The sequence below is a fragment of the Thamnophis elegans genome, chromosome 4, assembly GCF_009769535.1.
Source record: "Thamnophis elegans isolate rThaEle1 chromosome 4, rThaEle1.pri, whole genome shotgun sequence".
NCBI lineage: Eukaryota > Metazoa > Chordata > Lepidosauria > Squamata > Colubridae > Thamnophis > Thamnophis elegans.
In genome coordinates, this window is record NC_045544.1 from 99,676,183 (window position 1) to 99,702,202 (window position 26,020).

Genomic DNA, 26,020 nt, shown 5'->3' on the forward strand with positions numbered 1-26,020 from the left:
TGGCCTCTGCTGAACCACCCAAGCCCTCCCTGGTCTTCCTCGTTCACATATAGCCTGTACTGGGCTTGCGAGGACCCCTTTAAATAAGGATAATGCTTATAGTTTTCTTTAAATTTCCTCTGTCATACATGCAGTAAAATGTCATTGAAAGCCATATAAATATATGTTTTGGTTCCCCTTGCAGATTTGATCAGCAATCCGATTTTGGCAACTTTTCCTAAACTCATGGAACAGCCTGATATTATGGATGCACTTAGGGTAGGTAAAATGTATCGCATTGCTAGAACTGAAAATAGAATTCAGATTAAATGTATTACTAACATGACAGGTTTCAGTTCCTTTACATATTTCTATCAACAGTTCTGAGACACTACTCCTATGATGCTAAATTTCAAGAAATATTATAGAAGTAAAGTATGTAGAAGTTGAAGGAAAATGCCTGAAGAATTTAGAAAGGTTGGCTTAGGAGGGGCTGGAATTCAACAAAAGAGTATGGCTTGTTCACATGAAAGCTCTGAAACTTTTAAATTTTGAGTATTTTATTATAGCAGGAATAATTTCTAGTAACTTCTCAATGATGTAAATTGAATATGAATATAAATTTGTTTCAAGTGAGAAAAACCTGGAAAAATGTATCTGACTAGCTGGAGTAAGGACAATAGATTAAGAGAGCGTATTTTGATAGCGCTAGATGGGAAAACAATTTAATAATTTATTTATACGCTGTCCAATTCTCAGTGATTCAAATACATTCAAAATGGTACACTTATTAATGAAAAGAAATGCAGTCTAGGAAGATTACCACTAAAATGGAAATTGATTTTTTAAAAATTTTATAGAGTTCTGTAATGCAGTTTTTCAGGAGAAATAGAGGGACTGGTAGAAATCACTTTCTACTTGGATATAACACAAGTATGTAACAGATATTTCCCATTAATGGAATTTTGTTAAGAACTTTAGATCTTTTTTTTAAAAGAATATATCAGTGAATTAGAATTCGAAATACAGTTCTGAATTATATTTTGAGGAACTACACTCACCTCATATCTGTTATAGTAAATCGGAAACTAGGGCCTTTTCTTTCTTTGAGCTTTTCAAAAGGTTTTGGAAGAGCATTTTTTTTTCAGTATTTGAAACTCCTGTGATAAATCCCAACTTTCTGTTGGTGTAATGCAAAAAACAACAAACCACAAAGAATTACATACCCACAGTCCTAATTTCTCTGTACTGATATACAAACACTGAAAATTGGACAACTGTCTATAAAGTCTTGAAATTTATTATTTTTAGAGTTCCTGGGCAGAGAAAGAAAGTACACTAAAGAGATCAGAAAAGGTAAGCTTTTTCAATAGGAAGACAATACTTTAAAGATATAATGAAATTGTGACCCTATGTCCCATTGCGCAGAAAACTTCCAAATGAAGAACACTACAGCTATACTCCTGTCTTCTGCTCATTCAGGGAACCGCCCTTTTCCCACTATCCATACCCCTATCAAGCTTCTTGATAGGAAGAATCCTGCAGAAATTGTGCATTATGTGCAAGCAATTTTTCCAGAAGCCCTTAGTGCCTTGTCCAGCAAATCTTTATGTTTGAGTAGCTTTGACTTTAACTGTAAGTGGTCTTTTCTGCAGTATATTGCAGCACAGCTCTAAATTGTTTTCAATGATTACAGTAGCCAAAAATTTAGTTTGGCCCTCTCATTCAGCTGTTTTTATTGTAAACTGATTAGTATAGAATCTATTCTAATATCCCAACCTACGATGATGGTGTTGCTGTTAATTTTCATGCTGCATTTTTAAATTTCTCAGTTTCCTTCTCGTTCCTTTTCTGCATTTTTTGTTTTCTCTCTTTTAAAGTTAAGTATAAGTACAAGGTATGAAGTGGGACATGGTGGCTCAGTGGCTAAGACGCTGAGCTTGTTGATCAGAAAGGTCAGCAGTTCAGTGGTTCGAATCCCTAATGCCGCGTAATGGAGTGAGCTCCCGTTACTTGTCCCAGCTTCTGCCAACCTAGCAGTTCGAAAGCATGTAAAAAATACAAGTAGAAAAATAGGGACCATCTTTGGTGGGAAGGTAACAGCGTTGTGCCCCTTTGCTGATTAGTCGTGCCAGCTACATGACCACGGAGACGTCTTTAGACAGCTCTGGCTCTTTGGCTTTGAAACGGGATGAACACTGCCCCCTAGAGTTGGGAGCGACTAGCACTTATGTGTGAGGGGAACCTTTATCTTACCTTACAAGGTATGAAAAGAAAAAAGTTGCCTACTTTAGGGAGGAACATAGTGGGACCTGATCAAGAAGTTCAAATTCAAGTTACGTCTTTCTTTTTTCCAGCTGCACTTGTAATCTGACAAGGCAAGATGGTAGAAGGCAGAAGTGATACAAATGTTAGATTGATGATTTAATTGACTATGATTAATTATATGAATAGGAAGAACTTACCCTTAATTTATAAGGGTATCTACTGTTATGGTTTTACTTTAATTAAAGATAGAGCATTACTCTGTTATGATAGGAAGTATTAAAAATAAAGATAAGACTCATCATAGGTATCTATTTTGGGTTAGGGCTGTCTTCCTCCTTCCACTTCTTTTCATTATTCCCATTCTTATTTTTGAATTTGAAATTTGATTTAATGTTTTGAGAGAATTGAAGTAGAAAAAATATAAGCAAGAAAAATATTGAGCATGTGAAAAACAGGAAATAAAATATGGATAATTATTCCTGTTCGACTTTGAATTGAACATGTTTGGTTAACACAGTATTAATCACTGACAAAACTATAAACAGTAACTACATTAGATCAACACTGAAAGTTATAAATCGGAGTAATATATAATTCTATAGATAAGAAAATCCACATTTCAGATGTGTGACAGATCCATATATAACATAATTCAAGAATCATTTTCAATTAGAATTAAATTCTGCATCAGATTTACTTTTTATATAAGAAACTAATCTGAACATCAAAGCAAACTTCCACAAATTAATTAGCCCTTCTTCCAAAGAGTAAATCAAATGTCTTTTGCAATAAAACACATATGAAATTCTTTCAACTATTAGCATATACAATACTCATTCTGTGTATTTTAAAGGGACAGTATAGTAAAATATAATAAGAATATCTCATGTTACAATGGAATTATGACTTTATCTCTTAATTTGTTCCTTACAATTGTGATTTTCCATATTATTCAGCGTTACAACACAACTATAACATATAAAAAGAGATCCAGACTCTTGAGTATATTTTTAGCATTTTCTAGAAAAATAACTTCTTGATCATTTTTTTTTAGAATGGTGAATTTTTTTCCAAGCAAGGAGCAGAGAGAAAAATCAAGTTTTTCTCTTTTTAAAAAAAATAACAATGCACAAGGGTGCAGGGTACATTGTGCATTATTGTGTGATTTCAGCACGCGAAGGGAAAAAGGTTAGCCATTATTGCCTTAGTATATTCATCTTCATGAAAATAAACATTTAATAATGGCGCAAGAAGGGGAAAGCCCGTACTTACTCTTTTGCTGTGTTTATCTCAAATATCCAGTAGATTACTTAACATTACATATCCTATTACATGATTTTTTTCCTGTTGTATATAGTTCAGATATATCCATGCAGCCAGCCCCTTTGGAAGACCTGCCCTTCTATAAGGGTGATAGAACTATATAAGACATGATCTTTCTGAAATCCATATTAAATAGCTGTCATGATAATATAGTTTGGGTTTGCAACACCACCTTGTTCTCCTAAGTCCTGAAGGTTCTTAGTGTTTTGTCAGGCCATATATAATTCATGTCTATTCCAGTTATTTAGTAACTTATTCTCAATGACAACTGGAATCATTTGAAAAAGGAAGTCACACTGTGATGGAATATTCATTTGGTGGCTCTAGTTCTTTCTAATTGGAATAATTTTAGTTTCTTTCTTCTGAGAATATCAATAATATTTTTGCAAGTTGGCAAATAATTATTCTTGAATAAATCTTTATTGTTCCTTGTTTACCTTCTTATTATCAGTGTTAAATCTAGGTTTTTGGCATGGACATTGTTTTCTTTTTTTGTCCAATTTCCATATAAGCAGTTGAGGTTTTTTTTTTTTATTAATCCAATAACCTGACACAAAACATAATGTTAAAGTGGCGTTATGCTGAACAATTGTAAGAACAATATCAACATCAAATAATTTCAATGTGTGTTTTTGTGTAATTCGTAATATTCTATTACCTTGGTGAGTTGAACTACCAGTGGTTGTAATGTCAGTAAAAATGAAGGAGAAAAGGGTTATTCTTGTCTTATTGTAATCTAATTTACTACCTTTAGCAAATAAGTTCTTTGAGGCTCAGCTTCTTTACCATTCACATTTCAAAAACTGGGTAATTAAGGATAATTTATCTTTCATTTGTCATTTGTCAGAACTAGCCAGTTTTTATAGATGTAAACTTGAAAAAAGCACAAGACCTGCTTCCCATTGATTTTCAAACATTTATGTAATATATGATATAAAAATGGGTTATTTCTAATGCAGTATCATCAGATAAAGAGTGATGATTTTAAGGCAAAAAATAGAAAGTTTTAGGATGCCATCAGGGAACAGTACATTTTAAATATTCTGCTTCCTCTTCCTCCTAATTAGAGAGACCAGGAATTTCTGAAATCAGTGTTTGTCCTGGTGTACCATGACACCGTCTATCCGCTTCTTCAGTCTGTGTCACTCCCAGAATACAAGTGGGCAGAAGAAGAATCTGAAGGTACTCGCTGGAGAATAATAGCTGAATTCCTGAAGAAAAATCGAGAAGGAGGGGGCAGTCTATCTTCTCTGCTATCATTGGAAAGCCCTCACAAAGCTTTTGATGTCATGGAAACGGCATATGACTTTTTAGGAGAGGCTAGAAAAAATAGTCCTCTAATATGAAAGACATTTGTGGCTATTCATCTACCAATTGCCAAGCCAACACAAACTAATTAAATAGAACTGATAATGTGTTCCGATATGTTGTATTTTTATCATTTGACTAAAACTTTTATCCCAAATTCATAAATGCAATGTATTGATAAACTTTTTTTTAAAAAACACTATCATGTTGGTCATTGATTTGTATATTTATGAAGAAAGTAAATGTATCCTAAATATAATCTATCGTGTTTTTATCTTTTTTCATGGAGCTATTTTCCTGTTTCCTTTATATTTTTTAAATTAAGCAAATTTCATTTGATGAATGTTGGTATTTAACCAACTAACATTGAATGTGAGACAAATGAGTAATGTCAGAAATTATAGTAAATCTTAAAAATCACTTTAAATACATATCAGAATTGAATCTGTTACAGACATTGCTTTGAACGTATATGAACTGAACATGCCTATAACGTAAATGTTTATGATTATTAGTAAATGGATTTAATTGAAGATGATGTTTAGTTACCAGCAAAATCTGAAAAATGCAAGAGTGTGGCAATTTATTAATATGTCTCTGTTATAAAAATAATGTCAGTTTATCCTAAAGTTTGAATTATTTAAGTATGCATACCAGATTCAAAGCTTTGACAGATCCATATTGTGCTGATATCCTGAATAATAAGCCAAAGGTAATTTGTTGCCATTTTTGCCAACATGTGACTGAAAATTCTCTTGGAATTTGATTAAAAGATCTACAGTTTCACAATTGATACAGATAGTTCTAACTTAGTGACTGCCTCATATAGCAACCATTGCAGTAGTAATGAAAAAGTAACTTTGTGGCCAATTCTTGTATTTATGACATATGTGTGTGTGTGTGTGTGTGTGTATCTATATCTATCCTATCCTATCTATCTATCTATCTATCTATCTATCTATCTATCTATCTATCTATCTATCTATCTATCTATCTATACATACATACATACATACATACATACATACATTGTGTGTGTGTGTGTGTGTGTGTATACACACACACAAACACACATACATACATACATGTATATGTAAAGCAAAGGAAAATTAAAGTAAGATCATATAGTGACTGTTTTGTTTAATACCAATTTGCCATCCCAATTGTGGTTGATAATGAGAACTACCTATATTCCCATTGCTTCTTAGTAGGATGGAAGTAGACTTGACTGATATCTATGTTGTTAAGTTATTGCTTCCAGAATATATTATTCCAGAATGATAAGCAAAGATACTGGTGTAGCCTTTTGAGAATGGAATGAGACTGGTTTGCCGTGTGGGCCACCTCAGAAAGCCTCCCATATAGCGTGGAATTCAACTTTAATTCAATGTCCATAGAGGCTTTCTTCTTCTCTTTTCTTGAAGGCTTAAAAGCATTTTTGAAAGTTTTGTCTCAAAATTTGAAAGACCCAATGGAGTACATCTTGAAGCACATACTGGTTGAAAGGTTTAGAGCAGCAGTCCCCAATCTTTCCGGCTGGGCAGCCCAGCAGAAGTGGGGGTGGGGAAAGAGGGGAATGGTTCTGTGTGAGGGGCAGGCGTGAACACGCCCAGCTCCATTTCTGCAAGTGATGCTGCTAGTGTTAGCGCCCACCACTTGTATAGCCCAGTTCTGAATGGGATGCTGCCTGGTAGTGGGCTGCAGCCGAGGGGTTGGGGACCCTTGGTTTAGAGGAGAGAGGGGAAATCGCTTCATTTTCATTATCCTACCTATAAACCTCTTTCCGAAACTCACCATTGGATTTTGCCCTGATCTCCAGGATCAGATCTCACAAAATTCAATGACAATTGCCTTTCTTAATTTGCATAATAATCCCGAAGCAGAAATATAGCTGTAGAGAAGAAACTGGTTCAACAAGGCTAGCTGGGAGTACTCATATTTTTGGATGTGTTCCCAATTAATTAACAGCAAGACAATGGAATTAGTTCAACTAAACATGTTGGTGCTGCCCTTAAAATAGTTAGAAAATAGGTTGCTGTTAAATTAATAGGCTTAAGTTCCTTGCCTCAAACTATAAAGTTAAAATATGTATATAATCAAACATACTTTAGGCTAAGCACTTTACTGTGTATTTATCTTCCTCTCAGACCAGAAACATGTAGAAAATGAGCAGGCAGATTTATAGTATTTCTTGTGCATGTTTTTTCTCTGTATGGGTGTGTCTGTATATATTTATTGAAGGGAAGCATAATTTCTAATGCATTTATGCAAAACATCTATTCTGGGTATATCTTTGTCTACGGAAAATCAATGGCTTGTAAACAGTTACAGCAAAGTAGATTTATAGAGTGTTTACATCTGATGAGTATAGATGAAGGACATCTGTTTATTTTATTTCAAATGTTTATACTATTCTCAAAAATATAGAAGAATGGTACCTGTTCTAATGTGTTCCAGCCAATAAATCAAACTTCATAGCAATCCTTGTTTGAAGAACACAAACATTCATAGTTAAAACATTGAGAATAATTCAGTATGTAGTTACTAGGCTTTCACTACGAGCTATCCTAAGGAGAAAATGCTCAGAAAAATAAAAGAATGTGGTGAAACAAAATAACATCAACTTCTTGGCATGAGGTTCAATTTCATTTTCATTGGAATTAAAAACAAGCTTTTGATCAGCAATATGAGGACAGTTACTAGCAGGGAAAACAACCAAGTCTCTATTACTGTGGTTCAGTAACCAGTGATTATTTACCCACTCTTTGGGAAAGATTGTACAAGTGAAATTATGTTTCATGGTTCTTTTACAGTGTATTCCCATGCCCACTTGGTGGCATCTTCTTTCTTTGCATTAGTTGAAGGTTGGCGAAAGATGCTCAAAAATGTAGTACAAACAATTCCCTGTTACTTCCTGCTCCCCATTAAAAAGAAAGACCATGTAAGAGCCAGAGACAGATTGCATTCTTTACAACAGTGATTACATGAGTTCAAAGCTAGCCATATGATTGTTACTCAAGAACATTCCTTGTCTATTGATTTCAGAACAAACAACACAACAGGCATCAATTCCACAGCAGGTTTTAGGTTCTTCCTCTTTCTGCCTGTTCTGTGGAACTATTGCTACCCCTCCCTGTTGGCTTCTAGCAGTTACGCTCACTTGTAAGTAGCTCTTAAGCAGCAAAACCTTCCAAAATAAGCACTTTAAAAATACCCTTGATTTTTAATATTTTCTGCTGGAGGAGTGGTCACATAGCCCAACTAATTCAGAGATTTTACAGTGCAAGAGAAGAACACAGGTAAGAAAGCAATAACTCGATTTTATTTAGCACTGGCTAGATTGCATTTGTATGCTGTGTATAGTTCTCTGTACTATATTTCAAAAGATATGTGAAGAAGTTAGAGGGAGTCAGAGAGAAGAGCTGTAGAATGAGATGAGGACTTGCAAGCATGTTCTATGAGTGGAGCATATTTAGCGTGCAAAACATAATTTTAAGGGAAAACAAAAGCTGTTCTCTTTTGAAGCAGCAGGGCATAAATACTGAGAAATCAAGGAAAAATTGAGCTTAATATTACGAGTAACTTCCTAAAATTACAAACACAACTTGCTTCTTTGGAGATTTTAAAAGAAGAGGCTCAGTTGGATAGTCAGGTTTTTGGGGATGACTTACCAAATTCCCCCATTTAGGTTGGATTAGAACAATGTTTCTCAACTTTGGAAACCTCTGGCTGGGGAACTCTGGGAGTTGAAGTCCACACATCTTAAAGGTGCCAAGATTGAGAGACACAAGACTAGAGGATATGTAAGATTTCTAGCATTATCATTCTTGCAGGCAGGCTTGTTGATTCAGAATGCAGATAGGTAGCAAGAAACGTCACAGTTGCAATGCTTTGGAATGGAACCAAAAGAAAACCTGAGCCTCAAAAAGAACCCTTTCAGAAAGAATCAGAATCTGTAGGTCCATCTTCTGATACCAAAGGATATTTAATCAACACAAATAAATCCACCAGGATATTTGACCTCTGATCTTTTATGAATGAGCTGCCATAGTCTTGGTGGTGCATTACATTCTTCCACAATGACTACAGCTACCTGCCAGGCTGGAACTGATTTCACCTTTGACGTCCGTATGGGTGTGCCACTGGATACTATTTTAAGCTTCACATGCCAACAGTTCTGCTGCAGAAGTAATTGTGGATAGCAGATCGTAACAACAGCTACACAGAGACAATAGAAATGGATTCCAAAACTTCGGGACCAATGCCTGGCTGCCCAGCACCTGAAGATATTCCTTCGGGACTGGCCATTTTTAAAACGATACCATATGCCTTAATCTTGCCAGAGCTGGTAAGTCAACTAACTTATTTGTGTTGTATTTTTTTTTTAAATCCCTATCTCCAATTTAACACTGAGAAGTTTTCCACACTATGTAGTGTCACTATAGGAACACAAATCGTGTACAAAGCCATAGTGATAACTTCTGGTACTGGTTACTTGTATGATATATGCAGATTTATGCACATATGTTTTATGCTAATTGTTCTCATAGTTAACTAAAGGTTTATTTGAAGATTGGTGAACTTTCCACACTTCATTTTATTAACTAAGAATTGCGTATTTGGATCAGCTATGCATCAAAGGACATGCCATATAGCTTCCCATTACTCTTAAAATGTGCACTTTTATATTTAAAGGCGTTGAAGCAGCTATCCACAGTTAGCATACAGCACAAAGCATCTAGATTTGTAGAAGAGAGCTGTGTTAATCTAAAGTACAGCTAGTCTTTGACTTATAACTACAATGGGGACCATAATTTCTGTTGCTAAGCAATACATGTATTAAGTAAGTTGCACCTGATTTTCTGACCTTTTGGCCATAGTTGTTAAGTGAATCATGCAGTTGATAAACGAATCAAACTTTCTCCATTAACTTTGCTTGTTGAAAGCTAATTGGGAATGTCATAAATGGTGATCATAAGACCCCAGGATGCTGCAGCTACCATAAATACATGTTGGTTGTCAAGCACCCAAATTTTGATCACACGACTATAGGGGTGCAGTGATTGTCATAAGCATGAGGACTTAAAGATATGAGGATAAGTATTAACTTATAGACTTCTTTATATATTCATATATGCAAAGTATATAATACCCTAACTATGAAGCTGATCATATGATAGCGATTTGGGTGTATATTAAGAGGTCACTCTGTGTTCCTAATTTTCAGAAAACTCTAGCTAGAAACCATTTCAGCAAAGGAATGATTAGCTTGGAGATATTAATAGTGCATTACACTGTTAATGTGGTTTACAAGGCTTGTGGAATTTTTCCTCCACCCTCCCTAATTACTCTCAGATTATTCAGATTGACTGCTGTGAAGTTGAGTAAGATGCTGTGCTCACACAGGACTTGCTTTCTGAAGATATGGATCAATATTTTTCAAACAGTGAATTGTGAAGACAATAATCCAAAAAGCATTGATTTACAGGCTGGGTGTAGCTAGGCATGTGATTTCTTGGATAAAGATTGATTCAACTAAAAGTGCTTCACAGGGGAGAAAGAGCAGAGCTGATTAATTCAGGGACAACCACAGGAAGGTCCATGTAGCAACTTAGAACATTCCCTAATTTATTAAATGAATTCAAGAGTTAAAAAACCCAAAATAATATGTCTAAGGAAGAGAGACGGAAGCATTGCCACTTTTAGTCTCTAGTTCATTAAACAGGATTCTCCAGACTTTGTACAGAGCTGTTTATAGGGGAGAAGAAAAGAGGAAGAGGAACTTCTGCCCTTTCACCCATTCCTACTTCTAGTAAGTCTAGATTAGAGCCACAAAAAATAATTATATTTCATCAGTCTCGTCAAGGTTTGGGTAACAAACAGAACTGTTATGTGTTGAGGATTCAGCTGGTATCTTGGATTTCATATATCCAGCAGGGAAACAAACCCTAATAGAACGTCCTTGTTTGAATGCAGTTGAATTCAGATTGTTAAGTGCTGAGTATTGACCGTCTTGGAAATTCCCTGTGGTTATACCCCTCTGTGGAACTTGGCTTTCAGGAATTTGTCCTATTTTTAAAAAAATAGAAAATCAAAGTAACTGGTCACTATTACATAGTGTGATAATAAAATTCATTGGGAAGTAGCGGCATTGTGGTCTGTATTTTGCTTCACTTGGAGAACTTTCAGGAAGTTATAATTCAAGAGTTGTAAAACATGGCAGAGTGACTTTGTTATTGCATGAGCATGGATTTTAACGCAAATAGAGGTGTGTGTATGTGTGTATGTGTGTATGTAGTGCTTATGTATTTTTTATTTATCTGAAAACTTCAGCAGAGATTGTAAAAATCAGAGGTGGTGTTCAGCCACTTCTGACTGGTTCTGGTGAACTGGTACCGGGCATTTTGAGTAGTTCGGAGAACTGGCAAATACCACCTCTGGCTGGCTCTGCCCCATCTTTTCTCTGCCTCCCGAATCTCAGCTGATTGGGCATCCCAGCTGATCGGCTGGGTCTTCTTCTGTTGCCCTGCACAGAAAAATGGAGCTGAAAAGCAGGTTAATGGGGCGGGGAGGGAATGGGGATTTTACAGTATCCTTGCCCTGCCCCAATGACCAAGCCTTGCCCCACCCCGCCTACAGAACCAATAGTAAAAAAATTTGAATCCCATCACTGGTGTAAATAGTAAGGAAGATTACTTTCTTTGAGATATGCAATCTCGGTTGTCAAGGCAACCAGTGATAAAATATATTTTAAGTCCAAGCTACCAGATAACATTTGGAAGCAGCACAGACAGATACCTCTCCAATTCACTGAAGTATAAAAGTGAGGAGAGCACACCAAAACCAGACTTGAAGATTCTGTTATCATAGTGAATCTTAATAAAGGCAGTTTTGGCCTTTTTGTGGAGTTGATGTTTTTGTCTGGTCTACCCAGTGGGGCTGAGAGCTTATAATAAAAATTGAAGCAAGCAAGAAAACAATAGCATGTTAGTTATTGTCTTCATTGCAATATTGCTCCAGAAACCATTACTCAATGTGGACAATGCATCTTCAAACCCATGGTGGCATAGGAGGGCCCAATGACTCTAATAACAGGGGTTGTGCTCAGGCATAAAAAATGGGCAGCTCAGTGGAAGAGGGTTTATGTTTTTCACAATCAGTGACACAATTGACAATTTGCATGAGAGAGCAACATGAAAGTCTGGTGAATTGCTACAAATGACAAGTTTAGGGGAAGAGGTTGATTTAAATTGCATAATTGTGCGTGAAACATATATTTAAAAATACTTATTTCTTTGAGTGGTGGGGCAAGGAATGCTATTCATGAAGGATATTGTGACAAAAACTAAATATAAACTGGAATATGGCTGCTTATATGGGAATCAAAGTTAAGATGAGATACAGGAGCATGTCTTTTGATTTTCTTTACCCCAAATCCTTTTTTATTTCTTCCCGTTCCTTCAAATATTCAAACACATCTGGATCCCAGATGTTTCTTTACTTTTTTGTGTGTATGACCAGAAGCAATCTAGACAATGTCACTAGAGCAGCAATATTCTGCACTCAAAACTATCTGCAACTCAATGACGACATATTTTTCTCTTAATTGAATTTTTATCTTTCTTCTATGAGCTCAAGGCTACATCCATTGATTTACTATAACAACTCTGGGAAGTAAAATTGGCTTTAGAAAAATGACTGGTACGAAGTATAATTCTATAGCTAAGCATAGACTTGAAGCTGCACCTGGCTAGTTCAGTTTAGAATGTAGTTTTGTACAATATGGTCTTTGGGCATGTGAATATTGCACCGGCTATTATTTTTTTGAGAATTTATAGAAACCACAATTATAATACAGTTGCAACTGTACTTCCTATGCAAAGAACCTGCAGTTTACAAACAACAAAATGACATAGACAGATAACACTATGGCTTTACATAAAACAATATGTGGAAGTTTCATTCTGAATGCTTTTAATTTTCAATGCATATTCCTGCACTCTCCATCTTGACGGACCTGTTTGATAATATCTCAGCAAGGGGGAGCATTAGCTTTCTTGACAGTGATCCTTGCTCACTTGCATTCAGTGGGTGTGTGCCTGCTGATAGGTAATCTAAAGAGTTCAACATCTTCAGATGGAGTTTTTATTTTTCTTTCTTTCTTGGAAATGAAGTGGGAGTGCTGGGTATTTCTGGAAACACCTTTACAAAGTATGCTGATAAAGGTATGCAAGAATCTGACAGCCAAAGAGAATGGGAAGGGCCGTCATGTTCTTTGGAATTAATGAACCTTAAAGTGCACCATCTGTACATATCTTCCAAATGTAATGATAGGTGTTTTTCACTGTCTGATTCATAATGTTTTCTCTGAATAATGACTCGTTTTATACATATAATATTTCAAGAAATCCCGTTTAAGGATCTCTGTTTGATTCTAAGTTGACATTTTGTGCAAAACAGATCAGAATCAGATAGCAAATCACTGCTCTTATTCAATTTTGCTTACACTGACTTCTTCAAGATTTTGAGCAAGTTTTTTTCTTCTTCTTGCTATAGCTACAGATGCCAGTGACAGGACTTGAGACATTGTCAACACCAGGAATCTCTTTTAATAGAGCCTAGGATTAGGGAGACAACTGCATTTGCATTCGTTCCATTATAAATACAGCTTTTCTTCAGATCTCCCCTTGGAATTGGGGAAGATTGGATAAAATAGTGACCACATCTATTTATATCCTGTTCTAAAGCAATTTAGATTGCCAGATAGTCACCATAACTCTTGGAGAAGACTTCTTAGGCTTCATCTTTATCTTACATTTTCTCTCCCTCTTTATCAAATGAACAGCAACACGTTTCTTAATATCAATTGCTGGAAATCATAGGGACGATGTTAGATTGTCCAATTTCCTGTTGGAACAGGAAGAAATGTTGGATTAGGCAGGCTTCTGCTCTGGTTGCTGATCACTGCAATTGGCTGTTATTTTAATGTGGATTTGTTGAAATGGCTTATTGATGACACAAAGGGAAGATAGGCAGTCAATATCATTTTCCCCCCACTGTTTTAGTATATTTTATTTTCATTTTCATTTTCATACACTCACATGTATACCCCATACAGTATTAAACAGTAATTGCATCAATTCCTCTTGTCGACAATGCCCCAGAAAATAAAAGCCCAATATACCTCTTCCATTCTCCATACCAATATCATTCATGGGTGATATCCACCAAAAGAACTATAACACTGAATCTGGCTAGGTTTGTGGCATAGGTGCGTATGCAACACAATCCTATGCATGACAGCTTAGAAACGTGTCTTTAGCTGGGAACTACAGGTAGATGCATCCACAGCACAACTTTATACATGTTTACATAGAGCTTGCATACAAAGGCAAGTATACATGCAACTGTTGTCTGGAGAGATAGGATTGCAATTTTAAGTCAGCCAGAGGTCCAACATAAGCCACAATGATGCCATAGCATCATTTGCACTGACGTAATGATACATATGATGTTATTTGTTCACCCTTCACTCTAAGGACAGTCACAATCAAGATGAGTGAAAAATGGATAAGGATAAAGCAGGCTATTTGTGAGATGAGAATTCAAATTTATGTTGGCCCTAATCAACATGGGGGTTTCTACTGGTTCAGCCCGGTTCGGCCAAACCAGTAGTGGTATGCCAGCCTGGGTTGCAGAACTGGCAGCGATGCAGGCTGGCCTCACCCCCAAACCGGTTCCCTCGTCGCTGCCGTCACTGCCATCTTTTTTTTTTTTTAGTTCTATGCATGTGCAGAACAATTTTCATTGAACTGTGCATGTGTGCCCATGCACAAAGCATGCATGCGTGAACTGGCAGTAACACCGAATTCCTCCCCTGGCCCTGTATGTATGTATGTATGTATATAAATAATTTAGATAACAATTCTAAAAGGAGAAACCTCACTGAATACAATAAATATGCACAAAACTGAACTAAAAATGTACTATTGTCCCACTGCTCAGAATATGGTGACAGATGGTGGTGATGAGGAATTTTGTTGTTTAAGATGCTAAGACCACCCTTTGTTTAGCACAATTATTTATATACTTGCAAGGCTGCTTTACTCTCTATGGAATAAGTCATTTAAAATATTTATCATTATGCACATTGTTTTTTTTTTAAATAAAAGATTTGTAATGCCTTAACATTTTTAGGAAAAAAAAATAGACTAAGTATATTACAATTTTAAACAACTTTTTATATATTTATGACATAAAGCTTTTTTTCATAATTTGTCCTGCTGCTCATAAGGAGAGAGATCAAATTCATGATTTGATCAGAGATTCATGAAGCTAACCTTCTACCCACTTCACAAAGGACAAATGCGATTAGTTGTAACTGCCAGCTTCATGTTCTAATCATATATTCTGTATTCCGCCAATGCACACATTTGCTGTTAAATTAGTGTCAAGATAAGATAAACAATATTAAGATATCAGATGGTTAGTTGAATTCCTGAACCTAGATTTGAAAGGGAATGGTTAACTTTGGATGAGTAATTGTATCTACATTAATTGATTGCAACCTGTCCTGTACATAGCTTTAATAGAAGCCTGTAAACCTATGAGAAAAACTGATCCATTCTTTTCAACTACAAAATACCATTCTTTGTCAATTTTTACAGGTAGTCCTCAAGTAACGAATGTAATGGAGCTTGCCCATTCCATTTGTATCTTTAGGATTTGTAGGAGTGAATCTTGTACCTTGAACGAGATCACCCCCTGCTTTCCATCCACACATTCGCTAATTGAATACGCAGTTCGTTAAGTGCACATGAGGGTGGGGAAGGCCATGGGGGGGGGGCTAGTGATGGAACAGGCCCCCAAGGCCTCCCCAACCTTCTTAGATAGCTCAGGCTTCCCCCTCCCTTCCTGCCGCCCCAGACTCACTTATCTGACAAGATCTGTCTCCTCTGTGCTGTGGTTTCTGTGCCTTTGAGGGAGGGGAGAGTCATTGCAAGCTCCTGAGTGCCCTGATATCGCACGAGTTCAGGCACCTATCCTCTTTTCCAGAGACTGGGTGCCTGAACTCTCACGAGATCACAGACCCTAGAAAATTTCATTCTGGATGTGAAAAGTGTTTGAAGTGCCTTTGTCCTGCTCCCCCACCAACTTCTTTCTGCCAGCACCAGAACAGTTTTCATCCGGAAAAGTGAAAAGCCATCCGCCCAGTTTTTAAGTTCCCCATTTGCAAGGAAATGAAGATTCCAGCCCGCGTCGGTTCTTCATTCAGGTGAAAAGTGTTTGAGCATCAATGGGATGCTTAGAAATGGAGCCATCCGCTCCGTTTCAAGCACCACTTAGGTACCCATACAGTTTTTGCTTGCTTTTTATTGCATAAGAGCAAGTTAGGCCTAGTGGTTAAATCACTGGGCGAAAAGTGGGATCCTTCCTTAGCCATGAAAACCAGCCGGATGACTTTGGGTCAATCTTTCTATCTCTGAGTCCAACTCGCCTCAGAGAGTTGTTTTTGTCTGGAAAATAGGAGAAGGAAGTTGTCTTGGATATGTTTGCTGCCTTAAGTTATTTGTAAAAATAATAAAGGTGGGATACAAATAAATAAATAATAGACAAAAAGATCAAGCTATTAAAAATGACCCAATTCGCTCCACTTGTTATTTATAAAATGCTCTGGTGGTGGCAGCAGCAGCAGCAGCAGCAGCAGCAGCAAAAGCTATACTAAAGTACATAACTTGTCATTTACTTATTTTTCATGGTACTTCCATAATAAGACTGACCTTCTTTGGAAATTGCTTTGGCAGATAACGAAGGACAGTAGAGAACACTGATAAAACCTTGCAATGAAGAATATAGTCCAGTTCAGTCCCCAAGTATTAGCTATAGGGCGAAAGTCTCAATTCCTCAGACTTCCATTTAGGCAAATTTGGATGTAATGGACAAAATTTTACTTGGCACAATTCTTCAGACTTCAGTTTTATTTCATATTTTCATTTCCTAAGCAGACTGGACTATTGATATGCAATACCATTGCATAATTGATGTTTCAATGGAATTTGCATTCATTTATGTCACTTGTGCAAATGATGACTCAGGGCACAAGTGACATAAATTAGTGACATTCATTTATTTAAAATTGGATTTAACATGGACAATCAGATTTAATGGACATCCCTTTTCCCAAAGTGTCTCTGGAGATTCTCAGTCATCCAGGTCATGGTTGTCCCAAAGGTGCTTTTTTCAAGAAGCAACTGGAATTTCTGCTTTTTCTTTGAAGGCGTTTCGCTTCTCATCCAAGAAGCTTCTTAGCTCTGACTGGATGGTCTTCAAAGAAAACCCCAAAAGTCCAATTGCCTTTTGAAAAAGCTTCAGGTTTTACTTTTTTAACAACAGTTTTCTTAATGGATTATTTTGGTTTGTACTATATGTTGTCCAGGATGGAATTATTGAATATCATTGTTTAAAATATTAGTATTTCTCATTAGGATTCAATGTGCAGTCATATAATATAAATACACTATAGTCATTCTCTAGTTAATTTTTTCCTGTCTCATGCATTTGGTTTTTTTTCTTCTTAATTTAGCTTTTTAAATTTCTTTTGCTTTGTTGTTTTTTCTGTCCAAAGAAAAAAATGAAAAAAGACAAGGACTGGTTCTCTTTTGTGCTCCCCATGAAAAAATATTGGTGGTTTTGCACTTTGTCCACTTCATATCAACCATAATATATGCACATATTATTCATCTAAGGAAATTATTTTTTAATTTGGATTAGAAATTTCTTAGGAAGGAAAAAACCCCTGCTGATGTTGCATATTTTCATAACAGCCTAATGCAAACATATTTAGAATTAATTAATTAAATAATATAAATACTTATTCTTCCTGAGGATCATTCCTGATGGAGCCAGTATAATACTGGAAAAGGAAGAGGATATAGAAAGCTGGAACTAGTTTCATATACATTCAGTTTTCAGACCCTGAGATGGTTCAACAATGATTGGTGCAACATCCTGCTAGCTTTTAAGATTACATATGAAACACTTGTCCATTTAAGCTTCAGTTGGACATTTTGTACATGGATGTGTTGCTGTTGGTGTGTTTACTCTGCTGCTTTAAGATAGATCATTTTACATGGTGGTATTATTTGTACTTTAGCCTTTTGCTCCAGAGTTGCATTTTAATCAGGAGTGGGTTCCTGCCAGTTCTAACCTCTTCTATAGAAGAGGTTCCACAAATCTACCGTGCAGTTTAGAACCGGTTCCAGCTTCCTCCCCCTGCCCGTCCGCACCACGCTTGCCCAGTCCGCCACTCACTTGATCGGCTGGCTCACCAATCACTCCGCCTGCATCTAAGAGTCCTATCTAAACCTTAAAGTCTTAAAGCTGTCAAGTTTGAATACCCCTGGGTTTTTTTCTAAAGGTTTAGGGGTGCAAGGGTCTTGTAACTTGACAGCTTTAAGACTTGCACACTTCAATGCCAGAGTTCCTGAGCTAACATGACTGGAGGAGGAATTCTGGGAGTTGAAGTCCATAAGTCTTAAAGCTGTCAAGTTTGAACACCTCTGGGGGTTTTTTTCTAAAGGGTTAGGGGTGCAAGGGTCTTGTAACTTGACAGCTTTAAGACTTGCGTACTTCAAATGCCATAGTTTTTGAGCATTCTGAGCATTCTGAACATTTTGGTTGCTAACTAAGAGTGTTGTTAAGTGAGTTTCACCACATTTTACAAGCTGGCCACGCCCACCCAGTCACATGGCTGGCAAGCCACTCCCACCCAGTCACATGGCTGGCAAGCCACTCCCACCCAGTCACATGGCCGGCAAGCCACTCCCATGAAGCAGGCCACATCTACAGAAGAGGTTGTAAAAATTTTTGAAACCCACCACTGATTTTAATGAAATGTATAAATCAACCAATCAACCAAATAAATAAATACAGACATAAATCAGAGACTAAACCAATCTGAAATATAAAAAAGGTCAATGATAATCATTTGCATTTCAACATTTTTCACTTTGACAGATCTTTGGCTGCTGGGTTTGGATCCTCGTAGCAGCTACCACGGTGTATTTCCCTTTGCTGCAAGGATGGGTCATGTACGTCTCGGTCAGCTCCTTTGTCATCTCCTTTCTGCTCCTCCTGAGTTACTTGTTTGGCTTCCATAAAAAGGTTGAATCCTGGAGAATTCTGGTAAGGTGGCAACAACTCCGGTAGCTTAAAAAGATTTGAAGTGGGTAAATACTCTCAGATCACGAATGGGCTGCTTACTAGAATGGCTTTGGTCTGTACTTGATATGCAATTCTGCATAATAATGAATATAGCCTGAAGAATTCCACATTTCCTTCTTGTTTTTTAACACTGTCCGTATCTGCTTCTCTTTTCTTTTAGGACAGTCTTTACCATGGAGCCACAGGCATTTTTTACCTGAGCGCTGCTGTGTTGCAGGCAAATGCAACAATCCGTTCAGAGAGTGAAGTGGCAACAGATTTTATCCCTCGCTATTATCAGCTCAATGTTGCAGCCACGGTAAGAACTTCACATCACCTGAATAACCTGTTCCATTTGAAAGCTCACACTTCAGTTCTTGCTGGTGACATTTTACTGCTGGAACCAGAATGAAAATAGTAGGGCAGCCCCTGCTAGGATCATCATTTCAAAAAGTGTTCTTTTACCCTCTCAGATACTTCATCTGTTTCCTATCGTAAAACTCTTTCACTTAAATACATGCTTTGCTGTTTTTATGAAGAAAGTACTAAGTCTTAAGTCCAGCCACAGTAAGGAAGTTCTTAATAGACACAACTTCACTCATAGTCTATAGAGATTCTCAGTCATCCAGGTCATGGTTTTCCCAAAGGTGCTTTTTCCAGGAGGCAACTGGATTTCCTTGTTTTTTCTTTGAAGACGTTTCGCTTCACATCAAAGACGGTTCTTCAGCTCTCCTAGGATAGTGGAATTATTCCATTCCCCAGTATCCTGTCAAACTGAAGAAGCTTCTTGGATGAGAAGTGAAATGTCTTCAAAAAAAAAAGCAAGGAAGTCCAGTTGCCTCCTGAAAAAAGCACCTTTGGGACAACTCAACTCATAGGTCGCAAGCTAGATCATCTTTGTTCTGAATTGTTGTTTGCATTAAATCAGTGCTTAATGAACCTGGATAAATTACACAATACTGGGTAAAAAGTGGTTTTTCTTTGGAAAACAACATACAAATCCACAACAGGGACATTTAAATTGAGTTAAAGATTGCCATGTGTACCAAAAAATATTTGTAAATCTCCCAAAGTATTCCTATTAAGATGAAAGTTGATGAAATTACCAATGCAAATTTGTTGAAATGACAAAGGCTAAACTTAATGATATTATTTTTATAATTTATATCTCTTTCTCCTTCCTTCCTTCCTTCCTTCCTTCCTTCCTTCCTTCCTTCCTTCCTTCCTCCCTCCCTCCCTCCCTCCCTCCCTCCCTCCCTTCTTCCTCCCTCCCTCCCTCCCTGCCTCTTTCTTTCTTTCTTTCTTTCTTTCTTTCTTTCTTTCTTTCTTTCTTTCTTTGATTTTTTAAAAAACATTTTTGTTATACTGTGAACCCCACAATCAGGTGCCACCTAATTTAAATAAATTAAATTAAACGACATTTCAATTTTGTAAATTTACTTTTGGTTTGGCTTCAGCTGTTACCTTTTGGAATACAGGCCCTGCTCATCAAAGGCCAAATGTGACTCTTAATGGCTCAAGTATGCACAAAGACCTGTTGTAAAGCAGTATTAACTTTCATATATTCATTTATGGGTCAAGCATGTCTAACCCTACATATTTATAATGTGGATTTATAATGAAGAACACTTTTCTATTGAAGAAGCCTTCCCTTTCCTTCAGTGTAGGGTTGTAGGGTAAACAAGACATGAAAATACAGAGCAAGAGTTGATAAAATATATAGACTTGTCAAATGTTCTATAAATTCTCCAATTAATAAACAAAATAATTATTTTAGGAGGTTTTGAGTGTAAACAGTATAATGGACTTGCAAACTAAACTACTCCATCAGACTGTAGGAGTTTAATTCAACAAGAGAACTAGGAGCCTAAATGATGGGCCCTGAGCATCAGACAAGCATTCCTAGCATAAGATGGTTTGTTCATCCTACATGTTCTTTCTGGTTAATGGTAATTTAATCTGCTTTCCAGGCCAAACAGGTATACAAAGAAACTCCTGGTTCATTAGGAAGGCCTGCTCTTTGATACCTGGGTATTTTGGAGGAAGGACTACAGTTCGCATGCCATTACAAAAATAGAAGTTGTATGGTAACACCTTTGGAGGCCAGGAGCCTGGAAAGTTAGAAACTATGTGACAAAACTGGTTTTTACTGTGTTGTCTCAGATTTTGTTCACCTTCATTTTGTCCTTCAATAATCCAGCAAGCTGGGTAGCTGAAAGAGAAACAGGCGTGAGGTTAGGTCCTGACTCATTTGAAACTGAATTTGAAACTGAATTTGCAACTATTCCTAGTCTGAGATGCTAACTTGCTTTGGGAATGGGAATAATAATAATGTTGCCATTTTTTTTCTTTTTCAGTTGTTTGCTTTCATCACTACGCTGCTGTATATTTTGCATGCCTTCAGCAACTACTACCACTGAAATGACAGGAGCTGGAGTCTGTGTATACCCAAACAAAGAATTAACGTTTAAGAAGATAATTCAGTTGCAACTGAATTCACCCATCAGCTGGCACGATCTCATTTTAGGTGAAGCAAACACATGTTTGTTAAAACCTGTATTGTGGCATATTGCTGAGTTCTGTATGTAAAACTACTCAAATTTACTGTAATCTGATCCTTGATTTCTCATGCCTGTAATTATCCCAAATCATTATTTCCCCCCCTCATATCAAACCCTCCATAAATAATGTACATAAAATAGGGGGAATTTTTGAACTTTCTGTCTTCAGTGAACTATCTTCACATTTCCTCTTCTGTGAAGGAATTCTTGTTGGTTTGCTATGGCATCTTGCCCATGGCAGAAGATTCATATTCTCAGGTGGCCAGTTCCCAATTCACACAAACCCTAAATAAAATAGTGTATAGCAGTGTTTCTCAACATTGGCAGCTTGTAGACATGTGGACTTCAACTGGCTGAGGATTTCTGGAAGTTGAAGTCCACATAAGTTGCCAAGAATGAGAAACGCTGGGTATAGAATATATTACAATGCTACATGATTCAGTGTATGCCTTAAAATATATCTTCCAATCTCTTGTATTTGCAAGTCACAGGAAAGGTTGTGTAGTGGTTGGCAACCTTAGGCAGCATGCCTATTTTCTAATTGATAAAGCTTCCAGAGAATTTCGGATTCCTCTACAACACTGCTTGCAAACTATTTCCCATTTTGGATGCAACAAATTATTCATTAAGGCTACAGCAAATAATCTGTTGCCTCCAAATGGCCTGGGGAATAATTATCAAGATGTCTGGGAAGAGAAATTCACACACATTATGGTAGCTGTGATATAAATGATTTTTATCTCATTAACTTTATGTGTGATTTCTATCTTAAGTAAGTATGAAGCTAAAGTGGCAACATAATACAAAAATACCATCTGTTTATCTATTGGGGTGCACACTCGCACAAGAAAAGCAAGATTCCTCCTGTGAACTGAAGAAGACTCATCCTGTTCTGATGTTAACTAAAATTGAAAATGCTGTGCAAATAGTATCCCTTTCGGTAATGTTAATATATGTAAACGTATTCTGCTCTTTGTTATTACAATATATAGACTGTTTGTTTTGATGTAGAAACATGAAGTAACTTATTGATAAACTTGTGTTTTTTTGTTCTGTTTTATGCTGATGTTTCAGTTAACTATCTTTTGCCAATGGATATAACTAACTTTGCCAAACCATGCAAGTGTTTTAATTGCTGCTTTATGAGTGAGGTTGTGCCATTGCAGATGCAAAAACATATTAAGGCCATAATTTTATCAACAATTGTAGGCATCTTTAAACTATTATGTAGGAACTATAAAAGATGTACATGTCAAGATTGAACCTTTAGGAGCTTTAGGAACTCTTGCCAAAACTTTGCTGTAAACTACACTCACCCCCCCCCCCCAGTTGTAAATGTGTGTGACTGTTAGGGGTTACAACATGCATAGGCCATAATTTATTTTTAATTTCATTCATCTATCTCTGGATTCAAAGTACCAGTGCCCATAGTTGCTTCCAACTTTTGTCCTAAGAATAAAACAGACACAAACTCTTCTGCTCTGAAATATATGGGGATGTGTTGGGGATGTGACTTGTATTGCAACGTGTCAAGATACTGCTGACTTCCGTTGGAGCTCTCTTGGACCCATCTGCTGGTGCCACTGCTTCAAAGACCTTGCTACCCCTGACAAGTAATGCTAACACCAATCCTGAGAGGTAGTACATGATCATTCTGTTTGGTTTGATAGTGCAGTCAAAGTCTTAATCTCAATTTGGGCTTCCTCCTTTTCATGGGATCTGTTTATCAAGCACACCGAGATTTATGAAATAAAGCATTTATGTCTAACCTATCCTTAAGCTCATGAGGAATACTATATCTGCACATAGAGAAATGTAGGCACCGAAATTACTTTATAGTTTTTTTTAAAGGTAATTTAGAGCTCATTTGGGTTTAGGACTTTGAAGTGCTGTGATTTTTTAAATTTATTTTGCTGTATCACCAACTGCCAAAATCGTTCATTATGATGTCAACATTACTAAATATTTTCTGATGTGGAAAATGGTTTCCCCCATCAAATTAGAACATATATTTTTAAGTGACTAAAATTTTACAAAATCAACACAATGCAACATCAACTTTTTCCATGAAAAGTTAGCATTAACACATGCAATTAAACATTGAAGGGAGGTTTCAAGCAACTTCCCCACAGCTTCAGCCTAAAACTGTCTACCCTCGACCTCACCCCATTCCCAAGAGGTCTGTAAGGGGGCATGCATAAGCGTACCAGCATGCCTACCATCCCTGTCCTACTGTCCCCATTTATTTGTACTCATTTCTTTTGTTCATGTCCATGTTTATACTTATACCTGTTACCTTGTACATGTTTGACAAACTAAATAAAAAAACTTTTTTTTCTGAGAGAAAAGGATTGCTGATTTCTGAAGCTGTTCAGCTCTTCCAAATTATGTCTGACTATTCAAAGTTATGATGGCGCTGAAAAAAATGGCTCATGACTGGTCCTTGCACCAACAACCATCAGTCTCCCAGTGTTCACTGTTGCGATTTTGAGAGCTTGGTTACCATCAGCGTTTGTGGTTGCATATGGTGAAGTGATCACCATTTGCAATCTTTCTAGCTGGCTTCCGACAAAGTCAATGAGAAAAGTGGCAGGGAGTCACAGGTTGCAGTCATGTGATGTCTTATTTAAGGACTTTGCTTAGCAATGGAGCTGTCGGTCCCAATTAGTGTCATTAAGCGAGGAATCCCTGTACCTTCAGTGGGCTAGTAAGAGAACATTAGTGCACATTGCCTTGTCTATGAATGCAGGTAGTCCTTGTTTATTGACTGTCTTGTACTAATGACTATTTGGGCTTCCCACGGTGATAAAAAATTAATGTTGGAACCAGTCCATGCATTTACAACCTTCTCAGTCTTTAAAGCAAAGGAAAACCGAAGTAAGATCATAAGCACAACCCTGGTTTCACTTAAAGACCACTTAACTTAATGACCAAATTGCCAGAATCAATTATAAATCTATAAAAACAGTAGAAATGCTACTATTTTTGTATACATGCACATATGTTGAAAATGTCAAGGCTGTCATTACAGGTAGTCATCAACTTACAACCATCTTGTGTAGTGGTTAGAGTGCAGATCTGCAGGTTACATCTGCTGATCACCGGCTGCCAGCAGTTTGGCAGATCGAATCTCACCAGGCTCAAGGTTGACTCAGCCTTCCATCCTTCTGAGGTGGGTAAAATGAGGATCCAGATTGTTGGGGGCAATATGCTGACTCTGTAAACCGCTTAGAGAGGTCTGGAAAGCACTGTGAAGCGGTATATAAGTCTAAGTGCTATTGCTAAGTGCTATTACCTTTTGTGACCTTCTGACAAGCAAAGACAATGGGAAAGCCAGATTCACTTAACATCTGGGTCACTAGCTTAACGAGAGCAATGTTTCACTTTACTGTGGCAAGGAAGGTTGTATGTAACATGGGGCAAAATTGCTCCTGATTGTGTTTGATGCTTGGTGAATTCACATCCACATTCATGTAACAAAGATAACATTTACTACTGCTTTCTTCTGGAAATTCTTTTTCACCTCCTAATGTTACCGGAAGGGCTGATAATCCTTGGTAGTCTCCCATCGAAGGGTTCACCCTTTCTCACCTTGGTTAGCTGCCAAGACAAGATCATCAGAGTCCTGTCAATTGCATTGCCCAAGTCCTTTTGAAGGGATTGGATATTTTTCCAATGAGTTGCTTAATTATCCACTGGATGTATTTTTAAGATAAAGGGTTCAGAGCATATCCCTCATCAGAGAGTCATCATCAGAAAGGAGCAAGAAACACAGAAATAATGAAATTAGCAATTACAGAATTGGATGAGATCCCAAAGAGCCATTTTTACCAGCACAGAAGTCTACATTAGAAAGTAATTAATGAGTAAGTAATCTATTATATAGTCCATAGCATGTCATACAAAAGAGAAGTGAAGCCTAATTTTAAGATCTCTGAAAGGAATGGGTCAAAAAAATTATAAGCACAGACAGAAATTCTATATAATACAAAGCTTCACTTATGAGCTGAGCATCCCCCACTCTTAAAAAGCATGTAAATGTGCATGGAGACAGGTAATTCTCAATTTACAATCTTTCTTTTAATGACCATTCAAAGTTACAACAGCATTGAAAAAAGTGACTTAGGACCATTTTTCTCACAACCATTGCAGCATCCTTGTGGTCACATGATCAAAATTCAGAAGCTTGGCAACTGGCTCAGATTTATAATGGTTGCAATGTTCCAAGGTCATTTTGTACCTTTTGACAAGTGAAGTCAATGAGGAAACCAGATTCATTTAACAACTGTGCTACTAACTTAGAACTGCAGTGATTCACTTAACAACTGTGGCAAGAAAGCAATAAAATGGGGCAACACTCACTTAACTGTCTCACTTAC

The 26,020-nt window shown here is 36.9% G+C and overlaps 2 protein-coding genes across 2 annotated transcripts in view; both read left to right on the forward strand.

Moving 5' to 3' along the window:
- The window catches only part of NPHP1 (nephrocystin 1), a 30,754-nt gene extending 25,593 nt beyond the window's left edge, over positions 1-5,161 (forward strand). The window contains 3 exon segments of the mRNA XM_032214907.1: positions 185-258; positions 1,291-1,335; positions 4,638-5,161. Coding sequence (XP_032070798.1) covers positions 185-258; positions 1,291-1,335; positions 4,638-4,916 — 398 coding nt within the window. The 3' untranslated portion in view covers positions 4,917-5,161.
- A 3,954-nt stretch (positions 5,162-9,115) lies between these two features.
- MALL (mal, T cell differentiation protein like) lies at positions 9,116-21,523 on the forward strand. Its single transcript, XM_032217172.1, has 4 exons — positions 9,116-9,226; positions 18,895-19,062; positions 19,262-19,399; positions 21,438-21,523. The coding sequence occupies exons 1-4, from the start codon at positions 9,116-9,118 to the stop codon at positions 21,498-21,500; spliced, it is 480 nt and encodes a 159-aa protein (XP_032073063.1). The 3' UTR covers positions 21,501-21,523.
- The last annotated feature ends 4,497 nt before the right edge of the window (positions 21,524-26,020 follow it).

Coding starts and splice junctions, on each gene's coding strand:
- MALL (XM_032217172.1), top strand. CDS start 9,116: ATGGATTCCAAAACTTCGGGACCAATGCCTGGCTGCCCAGCACCTGAA. Junction 19,063..19,261: donor TTGAATCCTGGAGAATTCTG/GTAAGGTGGCAA, acceptor CTTTTCTTTTAG/GACAGTCTTTACCATGGAGC. Junction 19,400..21,437: donor AGCTCAATGTTGCAGCCACG/GTAAGAACTTCA, acceptor TTTCTTTTTCAG/TTGTTTGCTTTCATCACTAC.